The following is a 22172-nucleotide window of genomic DNA, read 5'->3' as shown; positions in this document are numbered from 1 at the left end:
AGAGTAAACGGTTTTTGCTTTGTGGTGAGAGTGTATCTCTTTATTTTCTTTACCACTTCAGTGGCTTCACACTGTTTCAACACCCGCTTACCTCAAGTCTTACCATGGAAAGGAGTCCTGTCTTAAAAAGAATGTGTCTTTTGTTGGGAAAGCACATTTACTACTGTACTTGGTCTCGTGATTTATTTTGACGATATGCTGCACTGACACTACTAATTTGCCTTACCACAGTACCAGCAGGACCCTTCTTCATTATATTTGAGGGCAGTGCACTTCACACCCCTCAATTTTGTAATGATCAGGTCCACCAGGTCAGACAATCTTGGATGCTTTTGCATCTTTTTTGTAGCCCATTAGACCATTCCATACCAATCTATCAAACATATGTGGAGATATTTCAGTGTGGACCAAACTTGTTGAATGACCAACTTACCAACCGACCAACAGTGCCATCCTTTTAAGCCACTCAACTAGTGTAGTAGAGCCAGTGGCAAATGGGATTGACACCTGGAAAGTGTAAGCAAATTATATGATTGGCCCACTCTTTCTTCCTCAAAGTGGCAATGACAAAAAACAGCTGGTCAGTAGGACAATGCATGTCAATTACGTTCTCTGGCAGGAGATGGCCTGTCACAGTGATGTGATGTGTTTGTGTGCTTATTTGTTATCTTTCAGTTGGAATGTGACTGAAAGTTTATGACCCTCAGTTCAGGATTTGCAAAGCAAAAGATCAATGGACTGTAAAAGAGGGACTGAAACCAGATTCAGGAAGCGTCCCTAACAATCAATTTTGCTTCTGACACATTTAGGAGAGCTGAATTCAAACGGAATTTACCAGAACATCTTATGTTATAGAACAGAGCATTGCAAAACAACTTAATGCATGAACAACAAACTTAATGCATGACCAACATGTCTTCATTTATGTTGAAATAATACTTTTGCCTTTTAGCTTAAATGTATAATGCAAATCACACACAATGTTTAAGCACATATAACATTTTAAATCCCAACACCCATTAACGTTAATCACCCACTTCCAAACTCGACCAAACCCTTCCTGACATATGCGCATTATGTCCTTAAATCCTTACTCCTCATTTATCCCACCACATTCCCTCACTTTTTCACATGCATCTTTAAGCAGTCTGCCCTGTTCTCTCCTCCTTCTTTGGGTGTGGAGCCAGCTTGCGAGAGTTAAAGCCAAGTCCTCGACAGGTCATTTGACTCACAGTGGTCGACGGAGTATGTTATTACCAGAGCATTTGCTAGGCTCTTACTTAAAAAAAACTTTTAGAATGAATAAATTCTAAAAGGTGCATTGCATTCCTATACTCGATTGCATAGCAAATACAAAAAAGAAGAAAAAAAAACGACTCAGCAAACACATAACTCACAGGATTTGAAGGTGTTTGTAGCTTGTTTGTACTGACTCATTTCAATGCTGCATTGCTGTACACTGTAGCAATAGCTTATTAGTGAGAATATTGACAGCTTATTCTAGCATCTTCACTCCATATAAACAATGTTTTAAAGTTTCTCATTACTTTGAGATTCTAAGTCATTATTCTGACATACTATGTTAATATCAGCTATTGTTGTGGGCTTAAACTCTGGGTCTTAAGTCATTAAGAGTAATGGTTCTAAAAACGTGGGACAATGGCTTGCACCATCAGCAAGCTATACCCAACTAGCTCTGAGGCATGAACCTACAAAGGGGACTATATAATAAGATAAGATACATGTACATAGTTGTAATTAACAAGTAGGAAGACATAGCCATACAGAATACACAGTAACGGTATGAAACCAAAATGTGCGTGAGAAAAAGATACAGAAGTGCATAAATCAGCAGAGCCTTTTGTGTCCATGCTCTTTTTATGTGTGTGCGCTTTTGTTCTCATTTAGCGGGTACCATTGTTTGTGCCTATTCTCATCACAACCACTGACAATCCCATAGTACCAGTGCTGTAGCAGCCCACAGCACTCGCAGTCTGGGGGAGGTAAATCAACTACAAAACAGATGCAGTGTGTGTATGTGTTCGAACAGGTTGTGAGTGTGTGAGGAAGAGAACATGGCAGATTTAACAGGCTCGTGAGCAACAAAGAGCTGCTCCCTTTATTCTTCTCCAGTCAGCTCAGCTTCATGCTTATGCCTCCAACTCCTAGCTAGCAATGCTCCATAAATAAGCTGATATATGGATAAATAGATAGATAGATGGGAACTAATTTGTGTGTGCTATGAACAACACTAATGGGTTAGGAGGGTTCAGAGTTTGGAGAATTTTGAAGTGGTATACAGTTTGTTCTTAGAGAACTAGTCCCAAACAGTTATGATGCAATTATGCAACTGTATGACAACAGGAGGTAACTCGACTGGCAGGCTTCTGACTGAGCATATATGCTGGAAATCTGACAGCATTTATGGATATGATGGGTATACAGTTAGAAAAATTAGATATTAATTGAGATTGGCTCACTGTAAGCAAAACTCATAAATACTAAACAGGCAACATGATTTTACAGTCCAGACGATACTGTGCAAAGACAAACACAAATTCACAACACAAAGGCTGGAAAACTGAAGGGAAAAGCACAACCATCACCATTCTACAAAATAATAGCCTGCCTGGACAGAAACACAATTTGCAGCTGACAGGACAGAAAGTGACAAAATAATGACTACTGCCCCTAATGCAGCCACTGCACTGCATTCCAACAACAATGCAGCAATTACATTAGCCAGTCACATTCTGCCAAAAGGATATTGAGTTGTGATGCCAGAAATATTAGTGACAGTGAAAAATTGCAAATAGAATCTTGTTTTGATGGAAGCCTAAGTGGACAAAATGAGACAGGAAAACATGCAATAACAAAAGCAGTGGGCTTGTGAAAATCAGATATCATTTCAGATAATCATCTGTAGCAGGGTTGGTGTTGCCATGACAGACGGCAGTTTCATTTATCCTCTCTGCCATCTCTAACACCATCACTTTTACATCTCCCTCTTTTCCCAGATTGGAGTAAGCGAGTGGACTATGAGCCAGGAACAGGAAGTAAGCAGCTGTTTCCTAAAATGCACCTGGAGACCTGTGGCGGACCACTTTCGTCAGTGAGGACCACAGTGGAGCTGCAGACCAGTCACATTGGAAAAGGCTGTGACCGCGAGACCTATTCTGAGAAATCTCTACAGAAACTCTGTGGTTGGTTCGGCAAACAAAGACTTTTCTGTTTTGAATACCATATTGTGTGACCAGAATAACAAGCCTCTTAGATTGAGTGTGCATTTCTGGCATGTAGCAGTAAATCACAAGAGCGTTGGACCTGTGGTTATCAGGATAGTGGTGGATATGCAGAATATACTGTAGATGGCTGAACAAAGATGACTTCTGACTGAGGCGGAAAACTGAAAGTGCAATGAATTTGAAGTAAGCTGATGCTCAAAGCATCAGTGAAATCCATGGTCTGAGTAGCAGGGTCTGACATAGCCTGAGGCACTGTTGTCTGCCCTTTTTCAACCATCATCTGAAAGCTCACGGTCCATGTTGGTTTCTTATCTCCACTTTTGTCCCTGGTAAACCCCTTTCCTAAATGAAGGCACCAGAATAGCAACTTAAAGCTGTGTCACTAATGAGGTGACAGAGCGAGGGCATTAGCTGCCTCAGATGCAGCCATGCTTTTTCTTCTTTGACTGATGAGCAGCCGAGCTGCTGTGTCGGGGCCCTGAGCGCTAGCAAAGCAGCCGAGCCAACCCGCTCCCCCCTCCCCGCCCACACTGCACCGAGAGCAGGCGGGCTGGAGTCATCATCTTTGACTAACGGCCTTCACAAGCCCCATTCCAGCTCATCTGAATGCATAACATCCCCTCCCTGCCTCCCCTGGCTCCCGGTGCATGCATGGTTTACCACTAAAGAGTTCTTTTCAGGCACCTCATAATCGTTATCTGATAGTGAATAGAATAAATTGTAATTGCTTTTTTAAAGCACAATCAATTTGAGATAATGTACAAAGACATCGGGCAAAGAGAATGCTGCAGCTGGGTGCTGGAGAAGTCGATGCGTACTTATTTACTGACGGAATCTAATTACTGGAGTCAGAACGTCGACACTGGCATGAGTACGAGTTAGAGAAAAACAGCTTTACAGATGGGGGAAAACATCAATTAATGTGCTAATGTTGTATTATTAGCAGCAATGAACAGATTCATGTTGCAGTTGTTTGCCGGACAAGGGAGACATGGTGAATTCTGACATTGCCCATTTTTTCTTGGAACAGCATGGTTTCCATATCGCTTTGATTTATTACCACCCATAAGCTGTTGCAAATGATTTATAAATGTGGTTTAAACACGTGAAATGCATTTTTCACTGTCACACAGAGGGATAAAGATTGATCGGTAGGGGCATGTCAGATACATTGAGGAGCAAGGTGAATGACATGGCAAAAAATACTGTTTGTCAAGGTGACAGTATGAAAACAAAGATTGTTCAGGACTCAACATATTAAAGTTATTGTGTCAAAGGAATGATGGAGTTGCTTTTAAAGGGAAGAGGAAAAAGGGAATAGGACGGCTCAATACAATGCAGCAATGATTGGTGTGATACAAAATGTACAAAAGTGTCACCTGTAAAAAATTAATGTGAATGGTTGATTCACACCACGCGCCGTCCTTCTCACCAGGTCCTTGCTGTGTCTTTTCCCTTTGTGTTATATAGTACTCAGTCGATGTGTCCTCTCTGTTTCCATAGAGGCACATTTTAGTGGTGAGCTATGTTCTGAATTTGGGAACGATGACTCACATCTCTTTACTTTTGAAAGTCAGTTTCATTTGCCATGAATCAATACCCACATCCTCTATCCATCTCGGCCCATTGATTACATATTAAGCCCTGCCATCTGCCTCACTCATAAGTAATCATAGCCAAGGTTAGGCCAATGTACACCGCATATCTGCTGTGATTGTTATTGACACATCTTCTGTCACACCTCTTATTTGTTCCCACGGCGTTGACCTCAGGGGCCTCCTCGGGCAGCACTGACCTTCTGCCTGCCCCCAGTGCTGCCACCAACTGGACAGCTTCCCTTGTGACTGACAGTGGCAGGGACAGTGACTTGATCTTCAGGTTTGATGGTCATCAGGCAGCTAAAATCCCAGACTGGGTGGTACCCCAGAATCTGACAGACCAGTTCACCATAGCAACCTGGATGAAGCATGGACCCAGTCCTGGTCTCAGAGCCGAGAAGGAGACTCTACTCTGTAACTCTGACAAGACCGGTGAGTGTGATTCTGAAAGGCAAGGGCTGACGTTGGCATAAATGGATTATTTCCAAAAACTCATGTCATTTGTGTTCAAATTTAGCAATTGAGGGAAAGGCTGGTAAAATTCTATATTTTTTCTTATTATGTTACTGTAGTTTTGTGTGATGTCCACACACTTAACAACATCCTGCTGCCTTTGTGCTATCTAGAACACCAGATGTGTATTAGATCAAAAAATTCACTGTTACCTCCTGTTTGAGAGCCCAGCTGACCCTACTTTTTAATGAATATATATATATATATATATATACACATTTGTGGCCCATTTATGAAGATAAAGTTCAATTGGAACGAATGAGCTAAAAAGTTGGCAGGTAAAGAAGTCACAAAGTATTAAGAGACAGAAGCTGTTTGTGTTGGTCTTTTATTGGAATTTGCTGATAACAAAAGAATGTATACAAAGCATTATTGTTTTGAGAACATGTATAATACATACATAAACTTGCACAGGCAAATATTCCCTCCGCACATATAATCAGCTTTATTTAAGTGGATAGGGAAATTGAAATTCATCTAATGGTCTATCTTATCCTCATTGATAGCACAATGGTGATAGTTTAGCTGTGTGTTATCATCATTTGTTTTGGCTTATTTTAGACATATAATATACTTTGAACAATCCTAAGGTGCATTTGTTTAGATACTGTTACACCAAACAGTTTGTAGCTTTGTAATGATCTGGCATAACAAATGCAGTAACATCATAGCATGCACCCAAAAATACCAGTGAAAAATTATGTGGGTTGACCTTGACAAAGTTTGCATTTTTAAAAACAGGACTGCTGTCCCAGTTTAGTGAGGTTTTATAAAGCTACATGTCTGCTTTACCTGACAGTGAGTAGGTGTGATGAGTTACCTTGTGTCTACTCCCTTTTTTCCCCTCCATCCCACAGAGATGAACCGTCATCACTATTCCCTGTATGTCCATAATTGCCGCCTGGTGTTCCTGCTGAGGAGAGACTTCACCCAGGTGGACACCTTCAGACCAGCTGAGTTCCACTGGAAACTGGAGCAGGTAAGACACTGTGATGCTCTGGGACACGTGGGACAGAAAAGGGAACTTGGTGACACATAATACAAGTCACCTCAGTTTATATGTCAGCTCGGGCCAACCTCATTGGCAGGAATGGAGCCTTTAGCCTGGATTTAATTTGTATCAAACATCCACTCTTGGCTTAATTCATGTCTGGTTGTATCTTGCACTAACAATATAAGACATTATAGCGGCCATATATAGGGTGTGGCATAAGATGCATAAGGGAATAATCTCTGAAAACAGATATCTACTTATGAATGCAGAATCTGTAGGCAACAGGACAAGATTTTGGTATCGAAAGCATTTCCGCCTTTCAGTCCATTTTTAGTCCAAGTGGTATTGAGCAATCATTTTTGAGCAGGTTTTAGTTGTATACAGGTTAACATTCCCTGTGGTGATGCATTGACAAAATGCTGGCTAGGCTGGAACCCCTAAAACATTGGCCGTTGCCCCCAGAGGCTAAATTGCTGCAGACAGATAGCCAATGGGTTCCAACGTTGCAATGGATACGGACCCTCAATAAGTGATTGCCCATCAGACTCATAAAACACATTCACATGGTTTTGTGTGTGCTTGTGTGTACATACATTTCATGCTTGACTGCACTAGAAATCCTCAATATAAAAAAGCCTAACCTTTAATTAACACCCAATTATTTTGGAGAACTCTCATACCACTCTTCCTAATAACCGTGCAGTTTTTTTTAAATTAATTTAGTGACTCCTTTATAAATATTTCCCACAGATATGAATACTTTCTTGATAGTATTTCATTATAACCAGAGTAGTTATTTTAACTTTCTTTCTCTACCCTGCCATTGCCTCACATATAAAGATTTCTCTAAGGAATCAAATATTTCCAGAGATAAAACACTATGTAACCTGACAGGGGATCAGAATTGGAAATGATTGCAAACATGCTTTTGGGAGTTGTTTTTTTTTAATACAGAAATGTTGATATGAGTAGGGCAAGACTAAATTAGTTTTTGAAAAACAGCCAAAACAAATGTCACCACTTCAATGATTCAAGGGTTAAAAGTTGCTATACAGTTTGTAGTCATCAATTTGGAATACTCTTATTTAATATTTGAGCCGTTAAGTATAGGAGTGATATCATTGTCAAAATGAATGAATACTTGAGTAAAAAGGCATAACAAAGAGAGGCAGAAACATGCTCTCTCCAGGGACGTGTGTTTGCATGTGTAGACGGCAGCAGTCTGTTGATCAAGGATGCTGTCTTAAAGTCAGGCAGGTCACCTCGACTCAACACGACCCCGCTCTCACACAGCGAGGACATTTGATTCAAGGGAGAGATACGCAGCTGAGCCTGGAAATCAAGATGCAGCACCCAGGGCTTATATGATCAGAGACATCATGGTCTTCGAGCGGGGGGGGGTGCATAAAAAAGGTCGTCCATTAGCCTCGAGACAACACATGGTGTGTGAGAGGAATCGTCTGGAGGAATTTAAACACAGGGTTCCCACAGAGTATCAGTCACTTCTTAGCTATTGCACATTTTCAGTTTTAAAGGTGTTACTTTTCAAGCACTGTAAATATTCTAAAGATGAATTCCCATTTCTCACAAACCCCACTGCTCCCTTTCACAAAGCAAATATTTGCCTGTTAAAAGTGATTTTTACCATCAGCTTTCATAGCTACCACTGATTACACTGGGTAAACCCAGCCTGATCTGCCGATGATTTGATTTTGCCCTGCAGCTCAGGCTGGAAACCCGTACATTTTTCTATCCTGCTACCGTTACAAATCTGTGGGGACCAATCACAAACTGGCTTATCCTCCTGGCGCGCTATTAGCTGGTTTAACACAACAATCAAGAAGCAACAGCAAGCAGCTTTTTGTTTACATTTAACATTGCGGCCACCGAAGTGCAGAAACCCGCACGTCACCCGGATCATTGGTCTGATTGGTTGAAGGACTGTCCAATTGCATACAGACTCATTTGAACTATCCTCGGAGATCACACCTCTTGTGTGAACATACAGAGCAGACTTCACAGACTAATGGTCAATCTTAAAACAATGAGCTTGGTCTGGTGATAGCCAGACCAACCACAGTGGTGTGTGACACTGAGGTCACATCCTCATTCACATGTATGTTTTCAGGCAATTTTGGGAGTTATACTCTACAAGAGAACTTAAATATGGTGACAAATCTACACACTAATTCCTATGAATACTTGTATTCATAGTGTGTGTATTTGTAGGACTCATGGCATTAGTGTATCTAAAATCTTGAAACTTTGTCCAGACATTCATGGTCTACAGAGGATGAATCTGACTGACATGGTGATGCGTTGATTTTTTCACTGGCCCTACAGGCAGGTTAAAGTTTTACTTTATCCAGTAAAATATCTCAATTTACTCTAGATGTATTGGCACAGCATTTATAACAGACATTCATGTTCCCCAGAGGAATTTGTATTTTTGGGGTTACATGACAGAGAGTTGAATTCCTGAATATAAATAGTAAATCAATGAAATTCATGTTATCCCCCACCCCTCCCCCCGTCTTATGCCTTCCCGAATTTTACCCATTCTCATCTGGTCACCCTAGGTACCACATCCATTTTTAAAACAGGCTGAACAATATAAACTATAGAGTTTCCTGAGCACTTTCTGAATCTCCTTCTCCTCCTTGCATGCTCTCTCTCGTCTCCCTCCCTCTTGTTAATAGGTGTTTCTAAAACCTTGGGGCATGAGAGGAAACTTTCATTAAGTTGCTATCTCCCCTCGCCTACTCACCACTTTGTCTACATCTGCTAATGTCTTTTAAACAAAATGAACTTCTGAATGCCTCCAGCCCAGACAACTCTTCCATAGAAGTATCTCCTCCTCTCCCTACATTGGTTTATCACAGAACTCCAATTAATTTCTCAGACAATCCAATCAGGCATAGCAAGTCGCTTTATAATGACTGGAATGCAAGGGAAAGATGGTTGCAGATATTACTTTAACCTGATGAAAAAAAATGAGCGTACTATCTGTTAATAACAGGCACAGAGTAGTTAAGGTAGCATGGCTTTATGCGTACAGACCTATTGTAGTCACTGTGGTTCAGTATTTTAAGCTTTGCTATCAGTGCTGTGTGCATTCTGGAGAGAGATGGCCTGATGTCTTTTGTGCATGGATTCATATTCTTTAAATGCGGGTTTCATTCAGGCGTCTCAAAGGAGACTGTCAATCTTGAAGCTGTTTCGTGGATGAGCCAGTACGGAACGTGCCCTTGTATGTGTTATAACTTTGTAGAAAATTGGATTGAGTCTGCATGGTCCAAAAAAATTGCCTTTGGCTCGTACAGGTGTACAGACGGAAGGAGGCTGAAAGAGTGACTTTATTATTCCATTGATCGAGGAAATGGCCTTTAAGTTTTGTAAATGAACCTTTTTGCCCTTGCAAGCACAGATGAGGTCTAGTAAATTCCGCCAGTAAGTTAACACTTATATACATACGGTGGCCGACAGGGCCAAATGCACTGCAACTGAATGAAACACACGCACATGGACAAAACACAAGCAAATTAAAATAACATCTTCATTAATTTGACAACACATGCGCAGCATTTAGAAAAACATAACATAAAAATACATAAACAGAACAATGTACACAAATGATGCTAAAAGAAAAGCACACAAATCCCAAAAACAAATGCAACAAAAGAAAAACCAGCATCCAGATTATACAACGGCAGTTTTCCAGGCCTCTAGAGGGGAGCGCTAAGTGGAACAGCTTGATTTTTGACCCCAAAGAGAGAGAGAGGGAGAGAGAGAGAGAGAGAGAGAGAGAAAGAGAGAGAGAAGCAACTGCTTTGAGATCATAGACCGTAAATATTAAGTCTATGTTTGAGATATGTTTTCTCTCGTTTGGTGGGTGTGTCTCTTGTTTATTGGCTCAGGTCACAGGTGCTACACAATCAGCAGAGACGTGTCTGTAAACTCGTGGTTATAAAAAGGCAGAGCGCTCTCTCGCTGTGGGGTCGAAAATCAAGCTGTTTCACTTAGCGCTCCCCCTAGAGGCCTGGAGAACTTCTGTTGCGTAATATGAAACTTTTTTTTTTGTTGCATTTGTTTTCGGGGATTGGGTGCTTTTTTTTGCATCGTTTCTGTACTTTCAGTGCTAATTGCTGCGCATGTGTTGCCAAATTAATGAAGATGTTTTCTTAATTTGCTTGTGTTTTGTCTTTATGTGTGTGTTTCATTAAGCCCCTGCCGGCCATTGTACTCATACCTTAAATGCTGTGACCCAAAGACACCACCCTAAACAATTATTTGCATTGGTAAATCATTTGAAAAAAAAAAAGTATTTTTCAGGTTGTGTCCCACATTTTGGGCTGCAGCACAGTGGCTCATGAAAGGCTGACAGATGCCTTGCTGGTCCATTAGGACCTAAAAATGTAATTTCCATTTGAGACTGGTGGTTATTAGTTGACAGGGGTGTTTCAATGCTTCCATGTAGAGTTTGATAATGTGTCCCACGTAGAATGATAAATGGAAATGTTGGTTTTACAGTTAGAACTAAGCCTGCATTGTGTCCTTGTCTGACAGGACTGTGGGACTTTGGCAATAGGAGAAAATCAATAAAAAGTCACCTCGAGCCTTTCATCTGGGCAAGAATGAAAAAAACGATGTAATAATTTAGATCTAAATGTTGTTTCCACCAGGAGTCTAAATTGAATGTAGAAATAACATCATTACCTTCAGCTACCCCATGGACAACACTTATTTTTTCAGGAAAGCAATCATGCAAACACTCAGTGGGGACTTTCCCTGATTTTATAAGTGGACAGCAGTGGAAAATATGAAATATGATACCTTCCATGCAGAGTACTGTACATATGACAGGTTTAAAGGCTTGTGTGTCCTTAATGGAGTGAGGGAAGGTAAAGCAAGTGAGACAGCTGCAAAATGTGTAAATGTTTACATTTGATTTATTTGTAGTTGACTCATACTTACTGCCATGCACATTTATATAGGCCCTTTAGTCCCTAACTTTTTGCGCGGTAGATAGAGGTAGAGCTTTTGTGCTGACAACAGTGTCCATAAAGTTGAGGGCTGCATCAAAACAAGGACCGGAAAATATGCCAAAAAACACACTTGAGCTGAGGGGAACTTCAGAGTGGGGTCAGAATTATCTGTGGATTAATCACTACAAACAACACTTTTTACATTATACATTGTTCCTATAAAAATAAGAACTAGTGCAGCTTTAAAGTTAAGGAGATACATTTTTTCCAACCCAACACTAGATGATCATTGGCCTTAGCATCATGCTTAAAGTAAATTCAGGTTTATGATTCCAATTCAAGCACTTTTGTCTTTTAAAATTGATTTATATGCTCCCTTTTCCATCTTCACATGTGGGTGTAAAAGCTCCCAAACGATTCAAAGTGTGAGCTCACATCCATTGTGCACATCAACAATGGCTGAATGGATTCTCAGTCATGACAATAAAAGATGGAGAGCAGCATATTTTTTGCCAACCACTTGGCATGATCTTCCCCCACAGTTGTCTCCTAACTGGTCCAGGCTTATTGTCAAAACAAACATCTCCTGAGCACAATTTGAACACGGAGCATCTGGCATTTTCAAATTGCTGTTGTGCTGCTGTTGACTGCTGTCATCAGAAACTCCTTGTTAGTACATTTTGGGATGTCTAGGGACCACGCTACCTGATGAGGTTAGGAAATTACGTGGTTTTTATTATGAAGTGGAGAAAAAAAGATTTATTTTGCATGAAAACAGTAAAGGTCCGCACAACATCCGTCTCGTTTGGAGAGGAAGGAGATTCTGAGAGAGAAAAAGTACACAGCATTCCCACCTGCTGCCTGTCCCGCAGGCTCAAACCTGCTATAAGGAGCACAAACCATTAACACAGACTCACATAATAGCACATGCAGCTGTCTTCCATTTTGCACCAAATTAATGTGCAAATGAGAGTGGTGCAATTTTTGACAACAAACACGTCATCACAGAAGTTAGGGAAATAAAATGCATTACACGTTTAAAAACATTTTTTTTTGTCTTTTACCTGACAGAGTAATAATACAATCACTGCAACAGCAAAAAAAGCAAATTTACATTTAATGAAAATCAGGATTTCTTTTTAATGTATACCTGTGTTTTCTGCATCCTCTTATTCTTAAACGCCAAGTCCCCCAAATTAAAGGACAAACTTTGTTACTTCAATGTAAACAGCCGTCGTTTTGGGGCACTTACTTGAACAACTGATGCAGTCTCATTTGGTGTCCTACTTATTTAGATTTTTTTTTTTGTCATTCTTCCCTTGAATTTTGAGGTTCACAGCTGACAAATATATTTTAAATTTCCATATTTTAGACTTATGTCGTAGTCTGTGTCCACTGTCCAGTATTAATCAATGAAAGCACAAAAAGTCCTCCTGTTTCTCACCTTATCTGTGTCTGTCTGTAGCACACACACACACGCAAACACACACACACACTTACACAGCATGTAGCCCCTCATGGGAGGGGCCGTGTTGAATGATAGATGACTCCTACTAAAGAGCCCGCTAAATTTAGAGCTCTGATGCACCAACTGGCTCCAACAAGCATGATGGGCACATACACATCTAATCTTTTGAAGGGTCTTTCTGACTGTCTAATGGAACTGCATGCAGACTTTTGCCTCGTACCGTTTTCATTTTTGTTCATATTCTTGTCTCGTCTGTCCACCTGAGCCCCTTGCCTGCACGCATGCAGGCACACAATGTCACTCTCCTCACTAGTTTGAGGCATTAATCTCCCACCGATGTTTTTCTTTGTCTAAAGCCATCATCCAGCTCTGGGTCAGGACTAAAATTGCCCTGTTTACCTAGCTCAAGGCTAACACCACACAGCATTAATCACAAATACTGGCACCGCTCAAGAGTTTGAGCGAGACTAACGTCAAGCTACTTTGTACACGTTCGTCCATGCCACTCTACCTGTAAAATTGCACCGAGTGGAGCATACCATTCTTTTTTGTCAGAATACCTCAGAAACACAGTGGTCCCCAGATGCCCATTTTTCTATGGTAGTCACACAGCACACATCCCTATTAAAACAGTGGATTTATTGCAAACACCAGAGTAGCAATCTCTAGAATTTTGGTATTGATTGGCAGTCATGCAAATTGTCCTCTTTGTATTCAGGTGCAGGATCTTATTGACGGCAGGAATCAATAACCACGGAAAGATAAAAAGGTAGAGACAGAGATAGAAAAGTTAGGTGAAAGAGAGACCCACCTCAGGGGACAGCGGTCAAGGCAGAAAAATAGATGAAAAAAAGAAAGAGGGAGATAGAGGAAATATATGTCAGAAATAGCTTTTCACTGGACCAGACACATGCCAATACAGTATATACCGCTGGTGTGAGTAGCTGGGAGAAATACAAATGGACAATGAACAATAAACAGCAGAACAACAACAGTTCTTTTTCTTACTACTAATATCACTCAAGCCAATCTCTCTGCTAGATTTGGTGAGCAAGACACACAGGATGATAGACAGATATGAGATCAATACAGTCACCCAGGGTGAGACGAGTCAAAATTATATGCAAAATAATTGAGTTTGTAAGTGTAATCAGAGCAGGCAGGCTCTATTGTTGCAATCCTCTCAGTTTGATATCACTCATTCATCACCGACAGACAACATTATCTTCTCTCATAATAATCTGCCGAGGTGTCTCTCAACCTCCACCATCACAGTCTGCTTCACAAATGAAATCAGCCTTTATTACAAACGCACTTTCCAAAACCCTGTTCAATGCAGTTTTCCATCATTTTTATTTCTCTCACATCCCACAATCCCTGGATAATATTACCTCCCTTTTATGAGAGTGGGACGTACTGTTGGTCTTAGATACGCAGAACTAGTGCTGGAGAGGCCCCTAAATGACAGGATGGAGGAGCAATGGCTTTTATTACCTTGCTCTGTGTGTGTGTGTGTGTGTGTGTGTGTGTGTGTGTGTGTGTGTGTGTGTGGTGTGCGTTGGGCGGGGGGCACGTATCAGTGACGTGCAGAGTGTGTAACCCTGAACAGTGGTGTGTGGCATTTCTGTCCATGTGGTAGTGAGTGGAAGGTGAGGGCCTTTTCTTTGTTTGTGTTGTGTGTGTGTGTGTGCGTGTGTGTGTGTGTGTGTGTGTGTTGCTGATGTTTTGTAAGACTGCATATTCTGTATGTATAAAGGTGTGTTTGATATGTTCTTCATGTGTAGCAGAGGTCACCCAAGTTAAGTCTCAAAATCTAAAAATAGTCTCAAGTAATTCATAAAAGGTGAGTCAAGTTTTAAGTCATTCATGAATGGGCATTTCAACATTCAAAGCAGGGTTAATCATCCTTTTTTACATAACTAATGTGGAGTTGTTTAATATTTCCTTACATTCACATACAAGGAATGTATCCTCTGCATTTAACCCATCCTAGCTAAGTAGGAGCAGTGGGCAGCTGTAGTCCGGCGTCCGGGGACCAACTCCAGTTGTTAATGTGTTTCAGAGCAAATAATTTAACTTCTTCAGCTATACAAGTCCAGCTATGTTGCCATCATACTCATTTTGTGTTGTTTTAAGATGTTACAAAGATTAAGACTTGAATGTTGCTGGTTTTAAGACTCAAGTTACGTCAAGTCTTTTGCAATCAAGTCCAAGTTTTTGTGTGACTTTAATCTTACTGATATATCCCATGTCTAGAGAGTGGAAATACTGTCTGTCAGTCTGTGTTTGAAGGAGTAAGAATATGTATATGGAATTATATTTAATGTGTTGCTGTGTCATTGAGTGTGTAGGTCTTTGTGTGTCTATCATGGGTCTAGCAGGCCCATGTGTGCATTGTATATGCATTTGTTCATTCATTTTGTTGGCCATAGTATGTGTGTAGGTGTTTGTGTGTGGGTGTTTTAAGAAACTGGGGACCTTTGATTTCACTTCTGGTAAAAGGGAGCACAAAGGCCAAATAAAAATATAGCATACCCTCCGAAACATGGTCTGACACTTGAACTGATGATTTTAGATTTATTGGAAGTCCCAAAACCAACATAAGAGCTGGTTACAAAAACAAACAAATACAAACAATAAATGCAATAGCTACCTTACCATATAGATTCAGAGCATTAGCATAGTTTGGTACTAGCTCCCAAGTCCAGCATTTTAAACAAACAGCTAGAAACAGCTACAATTGTTCAAAACAATTTTACAGTATTATGATAAATACTCAACTTGTGCCTGTTCAAAAGGGTGCTAAAACATTATATATTTCACTGTGTCTAAGCTACTGTTTCTCCTTTTTTCTGTCACATGCAGCAGGAAAACTAGTTAAGGTGCCAGCAGGTGACTTTCAAAGTAAAAGCCCCTCCGTTCAGAACAGGAAGTAAGACACTTACAACAAGGCTATTTCTTCTGTAGGGCTAGACTAGGTTGTTTACAAAAAGAAAATAACAGCGCATTAAAAGCTTCTGTTCTGTGCCATTCATCATATTAATCTGGAGCAAATAGGTTTGCTGAAACCCCTCTCGTTCCAGCGAATCTCTCCCTTTACCCTTTGCCCTTTCCGCCCTCTCACTTTCTTTGTTTATTTTCCCCCAAACGATTTGTCATACTTTCTGGCCAAATAACACTCCTAAACTCTCCACCCAGACTTTCTGCCTACTCAAATAGTTTTTTAATAAAGAAAGTTTATGTGCAGTGCAGCCCTTCCCTCCGACTGGCTACAGCACTTCCTGGATTGAGGTTGGCTGTCAGAATCTGCAGTGAAGATTTATTGTGCACATCCTATACTACCCTGACCTTAAGTGTGGTACGAGAAAAGGATGAGAAAGAGAGATGAATTGAAGAAGAGAGAAGGCGGAGAGGCGGAGGAATAAGTGAGCCTGGTAGAGGGCTGGTATTTTTTGTGTAGAAGTGTCGGCGGTCTCTATTGTGATATCTACTGCTGGATTTAAAGTAGCCTAACATATAAAGATATACAGTCACCAAGGACACTCCAGGAGACAGTGACTTACTGTGTCTGCCACACTGATCCATCAAACAAATCCAGCATCATGCATGTATTGAATGAATTTAAAACTCAGCATTTTTACTTCCTACATACTATGAGGCCTGCACTGGCTTACTGCCCACCACCAGGATTCAGAAGCAGAAACACCACTGCATCTATATCTATATCTATATCAGAAGACAACAAAAAGGTTTCTCTGGAACTTAACAAGCTTCATAAATCTAGCCTAAGAATATTTTTCAAAGCAGAAATTTGCATGTGCAGACGTGGTTCTGAAATGGTGAGCACGGAAATATATGTGAATATGTGTGACACTGGTTTAGTGCAATCATTAGCAGCACTCTGTGCAAGTGGAGACTATGTGTGCACTACTTAAAAAATATTATGCCAGTGTCACACTAACACTACCTGTTGCAATGGCATATTTTCTACAAACAGTGGAGCTAAAACTAGATCAACTAGACCTAATTAGCTTCTCTATAGAATAATATGTACTCATATAGGAGATGTTAAAACAATCAAAAGTTTTCAGTCTTTTTGTATCAACATAACCTTTTAGAACATCCTACACATATCTCCATTTGGGAAGTACTACAGGGTTTCAGCGCAATTTCATTTTTGTCTCAAATCGTAGGCGTCTCTCCTTAAACCGCTAACTGCCTGCCCCCTGAATACACTGTGAGAAAGCCCGGTCTTGGGAGACAACACAGGGGTCGTTAATGTCAAACAAACACTAGAGGCACAGGATAGAAACCAAAATAACACTCCAAAACACTCCAGCCAATCACAGACAAGATAGTTGTTGGAGGGGGTGGGGGTTAGTGACAGTTAGTCAGTTAGTCATGACAGTTACGGAAACATGGGGGGAGGGGCGAGCTTGCACTGTTTTGTTTGAAATTTACCTGGAACGTCAACAGACGTGAACATGCAGGAACTCATACTGCACCTTTAAGGCCAGCATATGGATATATAAACGTTAATGTGGTCTGTCTGCCACGGCCATCATTTAACATCCACTAATGACTATTGTATTGATATTGTTTTGCTTTAAATGTAGCTTAAAAGTGGGGTTACTTTGTATACACCCTTCAGACTCAAAATGCACAGCTCTCCCTTCTTACAAACCCCACTTAGTGGGAAAACACCTGCTCAAACCGTACACACAGTCGAGCCCCTGGTGCCAGTGATAGACGTTCCAAACTACTGGTTATGACACTTTGATTAGAGGGTTTCTGTCTGATATTGATTTAAAGCACTGTAGCAACAGGTTAAAGTAAAACTAACATCAAGAAAAAGTATGTGCTTTAGAAAGCTAGGACCTTTAGCAAAAAACATTGTAAATGTTCTGACAAAATAATGATAGACTTTAGTTAATATGAAAAACATTATTACAGCATTTGAACTGAAATAGCCTTTTTTGTATTGTAATAAATAGTTCAAGATGCTTTTCATTCATCATTTCATTTATGCACCTATGTCTTGACCTGTTACAAATTGACAACACAATTACAATTATAGCAGGACTTTTCTTTATTATTTGCTCTTGTCGTGGCATTGTAAAACAATGGCATACTCTAAAAATCAGTGGCTACTTTTAGGTGAAAATCAGATGGAACAGTGGATATTTAAAACCATTTGAGGGGGAGGTATTGTGGATAGCAGTTTTATTTACACCAGACAGCAAACCATTCTGTTGTAAGTGCATGTTCAATATCTTTTGTTTTCTATTAGATTTAATGGATGAAAATGTCTTCCTGCTGGGTTTAAACATTATCTGCCCGGCGTTTGTTTCTCCTTCTGATCTGCTTAGCACTTTTGTTTTCTTTGTTCCCTCCTGTTCCTGATTTGGGATAGACTTGTTCTATTCACATGAAATTATAAATGATACATGCAAGGTAATCAGGAGCACTTCTGATAGATAATAGGCTGCTGTCCTACAAATCAACACCTCTCCTGAGCTCCTGATAAGCATTTGCAGGGAAATAAGAATCTGAAAAACCTGTGTTTGTGTGTGCACAATTTACATAAGCATGTAAGCGTTCATGTGCAGTAAACAGCTACACATTCACAAGTCACTGTGAGACCTCACTCAGGCAAAATCAAAGGAATCAAATGCAGATTTGTCTAGAAGATGTGCGATTGTGCTACAAATTGTGGCAATCGGATGCTGAGGGTCTCACAGTACCTGAATTGCTTCCATGAGTTGTGTGTCACAGGCACTGCTGCAGCTCCAACTGCTCACTATTTTGACAGTAAAAAAAAGAAAAGAAAACAGGACAGGTTGATGAAGAAAATAAAAACAAGGTTTATGTTGGTGGCTTGCGGCAAATTATGCTTGACTTGAGGGCTTGAAGTAATTTCCATTAGTGATCACAAAAAGCTCATTAAGCACAAAAAATAATTTGAATGTAAGCACTGTACAGTAGCTGTATGTGTATGTGTTATTGCATAAAATATAAAAATTGGAAGGTAAAGCCAAGCTTTTTATGTCAGGAATACTGGTGTTCTAAGAGAACGTAACCATGCAGTGTATTCAGAAGACATATATGGCTTTTGTAATATTAATTAAAAGCAGTTGGCAGGAATATAATGATTTTAATCTTTATTTAAGGCTTTACTTTTCACTACTTCACGGCTTTGTTTTGACAGTGTACCGAAGTGGTTTAATTTCCCAAGACACCTGAGAGAAACACAAATGCAATTGTTCTTAAACAATACATTTTTTTATCATCATCCTCAAATTAAATTTTTTTTACCGCAACAACCCCTCATAGAAAGGAGATATCAGAAACAAACTTACCGAGGAAAAACAGAAGAGACTTTAATCTACCAAGCAACATAATTCAAGTTGTGATACCCATCTCACATAATGGTCATAACCACCTGGTTCTGTGTGAGCTCTTTGTGATCAACAGAAAAGATAAGTCAGGGCAAATAAGTGCTGTGTGACCTGCTGTCAGGCACCAGAATAATGTTTGATGCTGCTGATACAAGATAAGTAGGTCACCAAAACTATCCAATGAAATGCCTATGTGTTCATGGGGTTTCACATGTACAACTCTTTGTTTATTTGTAATGAATTAGTGTGAACCCTAAATGGAGAAGAACTTAAAGGAAACAATGGATCACTTTGTTCTTTAATTTAATAATAATTTACAATGTTTATAGTGTTCTTTACAGAATAGGAAACGTAACCCAAACCACATATTTAAACACAATCTTGGATGACCTGTAGCATCAAATCAAAGTAGCTAATGTATACACTTTAGATATTTACATACAGTGAGATTTGTAATATTACCAAGTAATAATTTTTCTACAGGGTGTGGAAGTCAATATGATCACTGATCAGTCTTACTAAAAATTACCTTGCAGCCTAAAAACCCTGTGGATATTAGCGTGTGTGTGTGTGTGTGTGTGTGTGTGTGTGTGTGTGTGTATGTGTGTGTATTTGGCCCATTATGAGCTTGTGGTGAGGTCATTTGGCTGTTGACGCCCAATCTCTGCCGGGAGCGGCAGGATAATTGCTACTCTAATTAGTCACTCTTGCCAGCCGGTAATTTATAGTCACCTTCAAGTACTTTTCCAACATACACACACATACTGTACATGAATACAATCCTTCAGTCCTGTGTACACATACACACATACTGTATATTGTTTCTCCAATATCACTTTCTTTAAATTGTTTCTTCTATTTTTTGTAATTATAGGCTTTCAGACTTTTTTTGGATGCTTACAGCATTGACGTGATAATGGTTTCCACAGTGACATCAAGCTGACGATGATTTATGGCAATTATGCCTTAGCGAACAGCACTTTTGTTGATGAATATGGAGGCAATGTATTTCTAAAGCCAAACAAACCTGGATTAGAGCCTTCGTATACAATTTGCACATAAGCCTACGCTCTCCTATGACATCAAGGGATGCTTAAGTTAGCACTTGTCGATATTTCAGACAATGGCTAAAACATGTTTTCTTAATAGCTTGAGAACATAGTCCTTAATGAGTTTATGTAAGAACTTAGATCAGAACTTTGACAGGTTTTTTGTTTTTCTCTGTCAATGTGTTTCCTTAAAAGATACCCAGCAGATCAGTCTAGGTGGTGGTAATGCATCTAATAAAACAGGAAAACAAAACATAAGAAGCGGCCTCAGTGCATTAGTCAGTCAGCACAGATGACAGAGAGTGATAAGTGGATTGAAAGGTAGGGTAAAAAGACAGGTTTCATAATAAATGGAAATTTCTCTGATATTCTGCTTAAAACAATGTTTTGCTTTAACAAAATGGTACTATGTTGTGACATCCCTCTTCATAGATATAGATGATTTTTAAACTTAGTGTTTTGGGACTTTGATGCTATTGGACAAAGCCATGCTGTTTCCCCCTGTTTCCTGTCTTTATGCTAAGCCAAGCCAACTGGCTGCTGGCTTTAGCCCTATATTCACTGGACAAAATGTGAAAGGGGTATTAATATTCTCATGTACCTCTCTGCATTGAATTAGGATAATTACAGGTGCTGTTTGTCTAAAGCTTTAGAGTATTGTGTATTACTTTGGAAAATTGAAAAGATATAAACGTTGATAAAAAGCGTCAGTGTGGAGCTCAGGATAATAAAATGTATAATAATAATAATAATAACAATAATATGTAATAATTTTTAGGATGCATCTTTTTAGAAACCAAATCATTAATCATCTCAGATTGATTTTAATCTCGTTCAAGGCCAGAGCCTTGGTCAAAGCCAATGGCATGAATATCCATGCCTCCTATTATTCAGACCTTCTGGGAGGCCAGAAACTAGAGCACCTCGAGAAAATGTCCAACACAAAACTCCAACCAGGACATCCTTTCTCTTCTGTGGCAGCTAACCGCCAAGCTGCTTTTTATGAATAGATAAATATATCCATTTCACTTCTGTTTGCAAATTGTTTTACTTTTAACTATATATTGGTATATAGCTTTCACATATGAATGGGACAGTGCCATTGTACTGAGGCTCCTATCAGACAATTATACGATTAAAGTTATCGAATTGACTTACACAACGTATAGTTACAGTGATGTCCCTCCGCCTCTGCTTTGTCATAATGTTGTCATTTCCAGCTTATTATGGTACAGTTCCATCCAATCCCCCCAGCCAATCCAATCCCTTCAGTTAACACCTCTGCTTTCACTTTGCCATTTTCTCATCCCTTTCCTGGCTCCTCCTTACCACCCCTCCTTAAAGTCACCTTGTTTCCAATACTCATCAATCTCTGTTGTGGATCCTTCCTCGAGCAGGCCCTATAGCCCGCCTTAACTCCATCCACCTCGTTTACTTCCTCTTCCTTCAACTCTCTCTCCTCAGCCCTGTCCCCCACGTTTTCACTACAAGCTAAGAATAACCTTATGCTGTCTTTGTCTGGTCTTACATGACTTACCAGTTCATTGTGATTTCCAAACAACCTTTATGATGTACATCTTGGTATACAGAAAAAGGACATAGTTGGGCTACATGCTTCCACCCCATTGTGATGTAAATAAACAACACTAACAATCTACAGCCTTGCTTGTGGTTCTGCAAGGCTACACCTTCTTCTTTGAGTCTTTCCTACTATCCTTTATTTTCCGCCACCTTCACTTTTCCTTTTTATCTTCCTCCCTCCCTCACTATCATGCCTCTGCCCTGCCACTTTCTGATGTCAGATCACCTCCTCTCTCCTCATTTTTTTTTACCTTTCCTATCTCGTTCCTCCATCTCTTGTTTGAAGTTAGAAGGTTTGATTGGGTGACAGATCTCTTAAAGACTTTCAACTCCAAAGGACT

At 40.0% G+C, this 22172-nt stretch overlaps 1 protein-coding gene across 1 annotated transcript in view; it reads left to right on the top strand.

Moving 5' to 3' along the window:
- The window catches only part of LOC116687151 (calsyntenin-2), a 222789-nt gene that overhangs the window by 167236 nt on the left and 33381 nt on the right, over positions 1–22172 (top strand). The window contains exons 6-8 of the mRNA XM_032512334.1: positions 3018–3203; positions 5018–5275; positions 6214–6335. Coding sequence (XP_032368225.1) covers positions 3018–3203; positions 5018–5275; positions 6214–6335 — 566 coding nt within the window. The remainder of the gene's footprint in view (positions 1–3017; positions 3204–5017; positions 5276–6213; positions 6336–22172) is intronic.

Source organism: Etheostoma spectabile, chromosome 3 (assembly GCF_008692095.1).
Source record: "Etheostoma spectabile isolate EspeVRDwgs_2016 chromosome 3, UIUC_Espe_1.0, whole genome shotgun sequence".
Taxonomy (NCBI): Eukaryota; Metazoa; Chordata; class Actinopteri; order Perciformes; family Percidae; genus Etheostoma; species Etheostoma spectabile.
The sequence above is the reverse complement of the archived record's forward strand: the minus strand, read 5'-3'. Positions and strand labels throughout refer to the sequence as shown.